Source organism: Esox lucius, chromosome 12 (assembly GCF_011004845.1).
Source record: "Esox lucius isolate fEsoLuc1 chromosome 12, fEsoLuc1.pri, whole genome shotgun sequence".
In the NCBI taxonomy this organism is placed as follows: domain Eukaryota; kingdom Metazoa; phylum Chordata; class Actinopteri; order Esociformes; family Esocidae; genus Esox; species Esox lucius.
Genome location: NC_047580.1, coordinates 20,240,039 through 20,252,359, shown reverse-complemented (window position 1 = coordinate 20,252,359; position 12,321 = coordinate 20,240,039). Strand labels below are relative to the sequence as shown.

Below are 12,321 nucleotides of genomic sequence, written 5' to 3'. Positions count from 1 at the left end.
CTGCTTTCATTTTGTAGGTTGTATGTATGCACTAAATAGTGTTAAAGTACTGTGGATTTTATGTAGGGAGGATATAATACTAACTATAGACTAAGCCTTCTACTTATGGAAAAGCAATACAATGACATTCAAATGAAGTCATCCCATGCCATCAGTCAGTGATTTTCAGCACCTAACTCTTCCTCATCCACTGGTGCCTGTATATGCACTAAATTACAACAGTGCCACATTGATGTGTTCAATTATACACATTTTCCTCCAACCAACCATATATTACACTTACAGCATCACAATCATTCTCTTCTCTATGTCCAATTCTCCCTTTCAGTCCAGCGTGTCTACCTGATTGGGCAGCAGAAGGGGCAACTCAATTCCAGCATGTTCTGCATCAAACAGGTTGACTGCGTCTGTGGCGGTGGCGAGGGGCTGTGGGGGGTCAGACGCCAGAGAGGGGGGTTCTGAGGCCAGGTTGGGCTCCCCGGAATTGCGGAGAGAGAGGGATAGTGCCGGTGAGGGTCTGCGTGGTGAATGGGTAGGGCAGCAGGGCAGCAGTTGCCCCAGGGCCCGTTTGAAATCACGCATGAACAGCGGGTAGATGATAGGGTTCATGGTGCTGTTACAGTAGCCCAGCCAGGTGATGGCATCAAAGAGCGCCGGGGAAACGCAATCGCATATTGCCTGAGGGGGGAGAGAGAGCAAAAAGCCAGCGTCATGGTTGTGTTCAGTATATACGCAACAGTCAAGACGTGGAGTCATATCGGTTGGAAATATGTAGCCATCAGAAGTGTGTTACCAGTATAAAAAGGTACAACAGGAAAGGATGTTAGAAATTTAATTTTCATCCACGTACACGGCACTTACAGTGTGAACAGACATGTAAATCAGGGACGTACCCCATAGAAGTCAGGGAGGTCAGACTTAATATGGCATAATCAGAGAGAGAGAGAGAGGAGGCAGTTGTTTGAGGGTTTCCTGTTAGGAGTGAGGCAGTATGTGAGAAAAAGAAGTGGGAGGGTTGTTCACATACCACATTGAATGTGAAGGAAAGGCAGACACTTGAGCCCTCAATCTGCTATACTCTGGAGGAGTGAAGTGAGGGACACAGATGGGAAATTAAATGACTCGATCATGGAAAGCCTGAAAGCAGGACAACCATAATTACAAATTTTGATTATAGCCTTTTATGTTACATACTTAATCCTGGAGATTAGTACGTTTGCTTGATTTCAGTTAATGGGCATGGTGGAGGGGGCTCATTATATACTTTTGCCTAATTGAATATCTGATCGCTTTTAACTCAGCAGCTACACTTCAATTACAATGTCACCAGAATAGTGAAAAGGAGACTCAATCTAATCCCCTGACCTATGCACATTCACCCTCCTATGAAGTTAATGAAATCTATAGCTTGAAAATGCATAATTTATTGCTTTCGTAAGTCCCAGTGAGATGACCATAGGACATAAACATTGTGTAACTCCATATGTAATTCAATATTAGTTTGGATGCCTTGCAATCCATTTTATTACATGGCCAAAATCCTTTACCTGCTGGCAAACAATTTGTTGTGGAGTTCTGATTTTTCAGTACATTTCTCTAAAGAAATCTTTAAATAAGGCATACTTTTAATAAGAATTTCTTACATACTCACTAAAGATCAGAATATTAGCGATGATAGTAGTCTTAAACTTTTGCCACATTTCTGGTAGATAAAACAATACCGCTCTTGTATATTGAGGTTAGTAAAGTATTTGATGGATAAATTGTTCGTAGAGAATTTACACATTGATGGTGAAAGAAATGAATTGCATCATTAAAAACCTTGCCACATTCAGTCATTCAAACCACTGTAATTTTGGATTGTGTTAGGACTCACCAACCAATTCAGGGCAGGATTCAAACAATTGAAAATTGTAAACAATTGAAATCACAGGCTGCTCCAATTTGTGTGAATTTCATCATGGGAACTCATAATGTGACTCAGTAGTGTGTATGGCCCCCACGTGCCTGTATGCACTCCTGACAATGTCTGGGAATGCTCCTGATGAGACGGTGTCCAGGAGGATCTCGTCCCAGACCTGGATTAGGTCATCAGGGAGCTCCTGGGCAGTTTGTGGTGCTACTTGGCCGGGGCGAGTTCCCCGACACATAACGTCCCAGAGGTTCTCAATTGGATTCAGGTCTGGGGAACATGAGGGCCAGTCAATTTCATCAATACCTTTGTTATTCAGGAACTGTCTACACACGAGGCTAAGCTTTGCCCTAGACCAGGAGGAACCCAGGGCCCACTGCACCAGTGTAAGGTCTGAGGATTTAATCCTGGTACCTAACAGTAATCGGTACCATTGGCTAGGACGTGGAGATCTGTGCAACCCTCCATGGATATGCCTCCCTAGACCATCACTGACCCACCGCCAAACCACTCATGGTGGACGATGTTGCAGGCAGCATAACATTCACCACAGCGTTTTCAGACACTTTCATGTCTGTCGCATGTGCTCAGTGTGAACCTGCTCATCTGTGAAGAAAACGGGATGCCAATGGTGGACCTGCCAATTCTAGTGTTCTCTGGTGAATGCCAATTGAGCTGCATGGTGCTGGGCTGTTAGCACAGGTCCCAATAGAGGATGTCTGGCCCTCGTGCTACCTTCATAAAGTCTGTTTTTGACAATTTGGTCAGAAACATGCATAACAAAAGCCGACTGGAGGTTATTTTGTTGGGCTCTGGCAGTGCTCCTCCAGTTCCTCCTTGCACAAAGGAGCAACTGGTCCTACTTCTGGGTTGATGCCTTTCTTACAGCCCTGTCCAGTTCTCCTCGTGTAACGGCCCATCTCCTAATGTCTCCTCCATGCTCTTGAGATTGTGCTGGGAGACAGATACATTTTAACAGTTTAGTTTGTGTTCGTTTGAGTAGTCTTGGCTAAATCGTTTACCAATTTACATAATGTTTTAGCTATACAGGTGCTGGTCATAAAATTTGAATATCATCAAAAAGTTGATTTATTTCAGTAATTCCATTCAAAAAGTGAAACTTTATATATTATATTCATTCATTACACACAGACTGATATTTCAAATGTTTATTTCTTTTAATTGTGATGATTATAACTGACAACTAATGAAAATCCCAAATTCAGTATCTCTGAAAATTTGAATATTACTTAAGACCAATACAAAAAAAGGATTTTTAGAAATGTTGGCCAACTGAAAAGTATGAACATGAAAAGTATGAGCATGTACAGCACTCAATACTTAGTTGGGGCTCCTTTTGCCTGAATTACTGCAGCAATGCGGCGTGGCATGGAGTCGATCAGTCTGTGGCACTGCTCAGGTGTTATGAGAGCCCAGGTTGCTCTGATAGTGGCCTTCAGCTCTTCTGCATTGTTTTGGGTTAATTAGCTGATTAGAGTGTGGCACCAGGTGTCTTCAATATTGAACCTTTTCACAATATTCTAATTTTCTGAGATACTGAATTTGGGGTTTTCATTAGTTATAATCATCAAAATTAAATGAAATAAACACTTGAAATATATCAGTCTGTGGGGAATGAATGTATACATTATACAAGTTTCCCTTTTTGAATGGTATTACTGAAATCAACTTTTTGATGATATTCAAATTTTATGACCAGCACCTGTATATTTGACCAGAGTTGAAGCCCTCACATTTAATGTTAGCTTGCTACTTTCAGCTTATGTTAAGTTTTCATAAGTTTTGCACGAAGATACGTGATTGTACCCTTATTGAACTAGCTGTGTAGTAGGATCATGATTTTCGATGAATGACTGCCTCACACAATTTATTATATTTATGATAATTTCTTAGAAACTAGTTGCTATGAATAAAAGATGCCATCAGTTCTTATGAATGACTTGTTTGTCACTGTGTCAGTATTGTTGATGCAAAGTAGGCCCTTCATTAGAAAACACCAAGTAACTAAATTAGGAAACCATTATGAGTCATTATTAAACTGTTAGTTAAGCATTACACCGTTGGTTACTTTAAAATGAACCTTCTTCTGGGTCATCACACGGATATGTAAATATTTGATCTGTTAACTGGTTGCATATGTCAGATTTATCACATCACTTGTTAAGCAGAGTAAATCTGTTGCAATCAAATATTGTCACTGAGTCAGTGTACTGGCGAAGGGATAGATCAAATAGGCCAATAGATGGAAGGTTTGCCTAGTGATTTCTTGCTCCCTTGTAAAAGTATTTTTTAAATGCAGTTGTTTATTTTGTTACATAGTGTGGCTGCTTTATTGTCTAGTTTATTTTTGATACACTTAAAATTAAGATAGTTGGTAACTTATTTTAAAAATAAATTCAGATGTATCTTTGCCCATCTCTGGATGTGCCATCTATGAGGAGCTGGACTACCTGTGCAACCTGAATGGGCAGCAGGTACTGCCTCATGCTACCAGTAATGACAAGGACTCTAGCAAAACAAAACAAAAACAGAAGAATCAGTCAGGAAGATTAAGGAGAGGGCAATTGTCTGGGGCCACCACCTGCAAAACCATACCATTTATGGGGGTTGTCTTGCTGTTGCCTCACCAGTGTACCTGTTGTCACTTTCATTTGCACCAAAACAGATGACATTGATTCATAATCACATACAGTGGGGAGAACAAGTATTAGATACACTGCCGATTTTGCAGGTTATCCTACTTACAAAGCATGTCAAATTTTTATCATAGGTACTCTTCAACTGTGAGAGACGGAATCTAAAACAAAAATCCAGAAAATCACATTGCATGATTTTTAAATAATTAATTTGCATTTTATTGCATGACATAAGTATTTGATCACCGACCAACCAGTAAGAATTCCGGCTCTCACAGACCTGTTAGTTTTTCTTTAAGAAGCCCTCCTGTTTTCCACTCATTACCTGTATTAACTGCACCTGTTTGAACTTGTTACCTGTATAAAAGACATATGTCCACACACAATCAAACAGACTCCAGCCTCTTCACAATGGCCAAGACCAGAGAGCTGTGTAAGGACATCAGGGATGAAATTGTAGACCTGCACAAGGCTGGGATGGGCTACACAACAATAGGCAAGCAGCTTGGTGAGAAGGCAACAACTGTTGGCGCAATTATTAGAAAATGGAAGAAGTTCAAGATGACGGTCAATCTCCCTCATTCTGGAGCTCCATGCAAGATCTCATTTCGTGGGGCATCAATGATCATGAGGAAGGTGAGGGATCAGCCCAGAACTACACGGCAGGACCTGGTCAATGACCTGAAGAGAGCTGGGACCACAGTTTCAAAGAAAACCATTAGTAACACACTAAGCCGTCATGGATTAAAATCCTGCAGGGCACGCAAGGTCCCCCTGCTCAAGCCAGCACTTGTCCAGGCCCGTCTGAAGTTTGCCAATGACCATCTGGATGATCCAGAGGAGGAATGGGAGAAGGTCATGTGGTCTGATGAGACACAAATAGAGCTTTTTGGTCTAAACTCCACTCGCTGTGTTTGGAGGAAGAAGAAGAATGAGTACAACCCCAAGAACATCATCCCAACCGTGAAGCATGGAGGTGGAAACATCAATCTTTGGGGATGCTTTTCCGCAAAGGGGACAGGATGACTGCACCGTATTGAGGGGAGGATGGAGCATGTATCGTGAGATCAACAAACCTCATTCCCTCAGTAAGAGCAATGAAGATGGGTCGTGGCAGGGTCTTCCAGCATGACAACGACCCGAAACACACAGACAGGGCAACTAAGGAGTGGTTCCGTAAGAAGCATCTCAAGGTCCTGGAGTGGCCTAGCCAGTCTCCAGACCTGAACCCAATAGAAAATCTTTGGAGGGAGCTGAAAGTCTGTATTGCCCAGCAACAGCCCCGAAACCTGAAGGATCTGGAGAAGGTCTGTATGGAAGAGTGTGCCAAATTCCCTGCTGCAGTGTGTGCAAACCTGGTTGATCTCTGTAATTGCAAAGAAAGGTTTCTGTACAAAATATTGAGTTCTACTTTTCTGATGTATCAAATACTTGTCATGCAAAAAAAATTCTAATTAATTACTTAAAAATCATACAATGTGATTTTCTGGATTTTAGATTCCGTCACTCACAGTTGAAGAGTACTTATGATAACAATTACAGACTTCTACATGGTTTGTAAATGGGAAAACCTGCACAATCGGCAGTGTATCAAATACTTGTTCTCCCCACTGTATGCTTCCTAACTGGATAGATATTTCTAATGTTTAAATGACTTGGGGTTATACTGTGATGATTACATGTTCCCTTATTTTTTTTGAGCAGTGCATATGGGAAGAATAATATTCTTGCCTGTGTTGGTGATAATGGAATTGTGAGATATGGTCAAGGATGACACAGTCAAGTATTGGTAAATGTGTCAAGCAAGGTTCAAACTCTTTGGCATGAACTCTCCATTAGCCTACATGCCAATGACATCCGACCGAACACAATGGAATACTAGTAACTTACCTACAGCATGTCTTATATATCTTATCAATTTGTAAGTTACAGTGCATGGATAATTGGGTCATTCTTATAGACACACATAATAGTATTAACTACCTTTAAATTTTATTGGGTGGAAAAGTGGTGGAATTATATTAAGGTCAGGTGACAGCCTGTAGACAAGTGGCAATTCTAGGATTTTCTAAATGGTGGGGCCATATGGGGGCAGTATTTATTAAAAAGGGGCCAACATCTGCAGAGTGGTAAAGGTCCAGTGGTAGATTTTTGGGGAGGGGTGTGGTTGTTACCATTTGTTTGTGATTCTTTTAAAAGTAAATAAGAAAAACACATGTATTCTATAAACCAAGTGTTTCATTACAATATATTCCTCCAATGTAAAGGATATCAGTGAAGACAATTGTGTCCTCTTAAATATAATTTGACAAGAGTTTCACTGTGTTTGATATGAAGATCTTAAAAAAATAGATGGTGAAAGACTTTCTTAGGTAAATTGAGGTATTTTCATGCATACATTGTCTTGCATACAATGGTAATCAGATTTTGAATGATCTTGAACACTACTATCATTACACAAGGCTTTTTTCTAATTACAGCACCCTGACTTAGATGCAAAACAGAGTACCACTCTGGCCAGGGATTATCTCTGAACCAACAGGCAATAAATGCCCTGCCCGTTTCCCAACAGTTTTCTAGGGAAAATCATTTGGTGAGCAAGACCACCCGCTTTTGATTCTGAAATTTGTGGACCTGTTGCTTTTCATTTCCAATGTCAGAAAATAACATGACCCTAAATGTCCTAACATGACCCTAAATGTCCTAGTTGACTATGTGCATAGTGGATTTACACACACACCAAGAGTTGCTCTGACCCTGACCTTCAGGTCCACAAAATGTTGAACCTGTGGCATCACCAGACACTCATGTCAGACACGTGCTACACTGGACGTTAGCCCCAGCTACCGTGGAGGGTAGCCTACACCTTAGCGCATAATAACATTAACACAATTCCGTTTCCAAAAAAGTTGGGACGCTGCGTAAAATGCAAATAAAAACAGAATACAACGTTGTGCAAATAATGTAGGCCTATCCATATATTTAAATGAAAATAATACCAAGACCACATATCAAATGTGCAGGAGCGACGGTTCATTAGGGGCAGGTAGGGCACAGCCCCGCCTGTTGTCAACAGAAAAACTGCAACAAAACATTTTTCTTTCTCGAAGATTACTTCCTATAATCCATGAATATAGCATTTTCCTAAATTGCATATCATTTGTATTTTATTTCATGTTAATTTGTCCCTGTCTTGCTGCTTCAGACTGCGTTCTGCTGATTTGAGTTCGCAGTAGTAGGCTTGTAGGCTAAGCGTGAATGTGGGCCTAGCCCCTCTCTCACAATGCAATTGAAAATATTAATACGCATGCTCAGAATGTTAGTGTGATCAATGTAGATCACACAAATTTGATGCCAAGCGGGGCTGACAGTCATTTCGTATTTCTAACATGATTGGCTGTCTATCTGGCGCCAACATTAGTCGGCAAGAACAGCAAGTAGGGTAGATTGTCCTAGCTAGCTTGTTAGCTTCACAAACGCCAGATAACTTGAGAAAATGATTCGTGGATTTCATACTCGAGCACTGGTTTGAAGCCCTTAATTTGGAGGAGAAACTTGAACTGGACTGGACTGATGCCCATCAGCCACGGGATATTGTCATCACTCAAACGGCTGGTAAAAGTAACCGCGGGTTTAACGTGGAGTGGTTTTTGAAGAAAAAGTGGCTAACGGTTAGCATACAAAAGAAGGCACTTCTGTTTTCCATGTCTGCTATTTGGTGGAAATGGTACTTGGTCGAGGACGGATTACAAAGATTTGACAATGCTGTGAAATTGGGTTTACTTGGAAGGGTAAATGTCGCAGTCCAAGTTGACAGTGCATACAGGCATAACAAACAGGTGGAGGAAAACATGTACGTTCTCAGTCGGATCATAACGTATTAAACTGTGAAAAAATTTAAAACTGCACTGCAGGGGCACGACGAGTCGGTGGACTCCCTGAATCCTGGAATATTCAGATGCATTTTTGAGACTGTGTGAGGGCGATTCGAGACTTTAGAGGCACTATGACGCTCAGTCCATCTTTAAAGGGACATCTAGAACTGTACAAAACAAACTGTTAGACTGTATGTATGAAGTGTACAGGGACGAGATAGCCAAGCAAGTGGACAATACTTTATTTGTTGCCATACAAGTAGATGAGACAACTGATGTCTCCTGTAAATCACAAATGGAGGTTGTGTTGCGATACATGTTGCCTGACAATACAGTGACAGAGAGGTTTTTGGAGTTTGTGGAAGTCAAAGATAAAACTGGTCTGATCGCTCAGACTTATGATGGCAAGGCTGTAATGAGTGGAAACGTCCGAGGGGTACAGACGCTAATGAAAGAGACATGCCCAGTTTGTTCACTGTTATGCTCACCAACTGAACCTGACCTTGCAGCAACTTTGTTCAGCAAGGATGAGCATCCTAAAGGTGTTTTTTTCAGATTTAACTGCTTTTGCCACCTTTTTCTCTGGTGCTCCAAAACGTGTTGCGGCACTTGCTGAGGCAACATAGAGACGCATTCCAAGGCCACTGTACAATGGAACTTTAAAAGTAGAACTGTCAATGCAGTTTGGGAAAACTGTGCTGCGCTGCTCCTGTGTATGGAGAACATAGGCACACAACCAGGATGGGATGAGGCCACCATAAGTGAGGCATACGGCCTGTCAACAAAGTGACCACCTGATTGCTGCCAAGCTGGTTGACAGCTCGCTCTTCCCACAATTTGTCCTGTCATTCCCTACATCTGAGCTTGACTGTGCGGTGAAACTATGGTTCTAGGAAACTAGGAAAAGTTGAAGTCTGAGCTGACCACTCTGTACCGCCACAATGGGCTTCACACTGGTAAGACGGCCCTGTCTCTGTTAAGATCCATCCATGAGAACAAACTAGAGGAGGCTTTTGCTGAGACCGTCATAACAACACCTATGACGACATCCGAGTCAGAGAGGTACTTTTCCACCTTGAAGAGGGTAAAAACCTTCACTCCATGGGACAGCCGCGACTCAACACATTGGCCATGTTGTCCATCGAAAGCCAGCTGATTCACCAGTTACATGACTTCATTCCCAAAGTCACCGAAAAGTTTGTGCCACCTTTCTCTTCAAGTGAGCCCTCAGCCTTGGTGAGGGAAAGCATATTTTATCACCATGCCTTTGTGGTGCTGGTCCGTGCATTGGATATATTTTTGTGCTGGATGGATTGATATAGTTGGTGACCAGTGTCAGTGTGTCCATGCTTATCTATTAAAGTTGTTGTCATTGAATGGATCTATATCCCTAAAAAGTTGTCTTTCCGCTTCGTTGTGGCCTTCAGTGGTGTTGAGCTCATTGCTGTTCGTGTATGGCCCTGTAGGCACATTGGTTCTGAGCTTGGTTGCATTCCTAATTTAGGTTTGTAAATGTGACAGTGGTAATTTTACATGTGTGTGAGAGAGAAGGAGAGCCATTACACAAGAAGGTCTGTCTCTCACTCCTGTATGTGTACTACAACACCTGGTAGAAGCAAGCCACTCTGTCGTTAAGTGTTTCGTGGAGCCACGCTGTTTGTTGATGTGTTAAATAAACACATCAGTAGCAAAAGGGAGTTTTGTAGCTTTAATGGTATGCATCCTATATTTTGAAATGGTTTGTGCCCCACCAATTTTTTAAATATAAAAACGCCACTGCAAATGTGGAAACTGAGAAAAGTTACTGTTCTTGGAAAAGTACATGCCCATTTCGAATTTGATGCCAGCAACACGTATATATTTTTTCTGGGTTTGAATAACCTGCACATTATTGCAACATGTTTTTATTTATATTTGACGCATCATCCCATGTTTTTTGGGAAAATGTGTTGTAGATAAACGCATAAAAAAACAAAGGCAACACAGACCGAGCCACTGACCTGGGCCATGTTGGTGATGAAAAAGGGTAGCCAAGCACTGAAGAAGAGACCTAGCAGGACTCCCAAAGTCAGACTCGCCTTTGCTGCCCTCCGGCCCTGCCTGTGGGCCAGTCGCCGCTCACTGTTCATTGACCACTGAAGACCGAGGAACATACAGGGCAGTCAGATACAACAACAGCATATAATTGTGCATTTCAGTGCTCACATTTAAAGGGATGCAAAGTTTTGATGAATACATCAAATAACATTGTCACGAATTACCTGAATGTCCTAAGTGTATAGGTGCAGGCCATTGAATACATAAATAAAATAAAAGGTATGTGCCTCATTTTTAACCTGCGGCCACCTCTTGAACTGATGCCGTTGCTCAGTTCCAATAATCAAAGAATTTCTGAATTTCAAAAAAACGTTTCATCCTTTTCTGAAAATATTTTTTTACTGTTTTCAGTTCATGAAAAAAGCTGTATTCAGTGTGTCAATTCAGGTGCTCACCTAATTTTTATAGAATGGAGATCAAGTAGTGCAAAGTGGCAAGATTAACTCACACACTTACCTACTGTAACCTACCAACAACTAATCAGAGTGGGCATAAGGCTGAGAAGGCATCATGGTGGATAACTATACAAGTACACTAATCATCCACGAACGGATTATACAGCATTTGGATGTGGCGTCCTAGTATCTCACATCATACCTATACCACCCCTCTTTCTCACCGGTATGTTGCCTGACACAGGGCGCTCCTGATGACTGTAGTCGTCTCTGTCACGGTGAACTTGTCCTGTGGCGCCCCCACCTGGTGAGGGAGGGTGAGAAGGCTGCCCGGGTGAATGGTGTGGGTGTGGAGGGTGACTTAGCGCTGCCACGCGCCTTGCTTGTCTCCGCGCCACTAGAAGAATTCGACAGTAAGTGAAGCAAATGGCACAAGATGGCAGGAAGAAGGTGAGGGCAGATGCCACCAGGGCAAAAGGCAAGGTCACCCGCAGACGACACTGGAAGGACGGGCCACCGGAGGGCACCAGAAGGAAGTTTGAGGCAGCGTACTGCGAGCTCAGCTCTGGGTGTGTGCTGATATTGGTAGTGCCAGCCCCGTGCAGTGGGGAATGGCCTCTCCCGTGGCCCAAGCTGTGCCAGTTCATCTTGATGGGTAAGAAGGAGGTGAGAGCGGCCAGTCCCCAGGCCCCTCCCACCAGAAGTAGGGCCCGGGGGTGGGTCATCCTCTGCTTGTAGAGGAGAGGGGAGATAATGAGGAGGTAGCGGTCCAGGCTGATCACACACAGGTTGAGAATGGAGGCACTGCAGCACATGACGTCGAAGCAGAGCCAGACGGGGCAGAAGCCCGGCCGCAGCACCCAGGCCCCGCATAGCACATTCAGCATTGCCGGCGGCATCACCACCAGCGCCACCATCAGGTCTGACAGAAAGAGAGATACTAGGAAACAGTTCGAGGTGTTGCGTAAGGAGCGCCGGGCGAACACCAGAGCGATCAGCAATGTGTTGCCACAAGCCGTCATCAGGATGATGAGGGTCAGCATGCACGCCAAAAGCCACGGACCACTGCCACTGATTCCCCAAGCACTGCTCTTGGACAAGCTGCCGTTGGAGCTTCCAAAATGGTGAACAGTCTCCACACCTGCTGCCTCTAAGCCAGGTAAGGCGGAGTCACCCATGGCAGTGGTTGATATTGGTTAATATTAACCTCCCAGTCTGTGAATGCCAATAGTTGCTGTGAAAAACACAGTTAGTGACTTCTGGTGCTTGTGTGTGTTGTCAAAGCTTTGCTGCCACCTGCGAAGAAAAAAGAAAAGCCCCTGCAGCCTTGTTTTGATAATCCATTCCCCACATCCTTCAAGGTTAACATTTCTCATTCCTAGGCG

The 12,321-nt window shown here is 43.0% G+C and overlaps 1 protein-coding gene across 1 annotated transcript; it reads right to left on the bottom strand.

The window, feature by feature from the left end:
• Positions 1-81: 81 nt before the first annotated feature.
• htr6 (5-hydroxytryptamine (serotonin) receptor 6) lies at positions 82-12,114 on the bottom strand. The gene is made up of 4 exons (XM_020051531.2): positions 11,538-12,114; positions 11,221-11,444; positions 10,445-10,561; positions 82-678 (listed from the first exon to the last, which is right to left on the bottom strand). The coding sequence occupies exons 1-4, from the start codon at positions 12,112-12,114 to the stop codon at positions 325-327; spliced, it is 1,272 nt and encodes a 423-aa protein (XP_019907090.1). The 3' UTR covers positions 82-324.
• Positions 12,115-12,321: the final 207 nt, after the last annotated feature.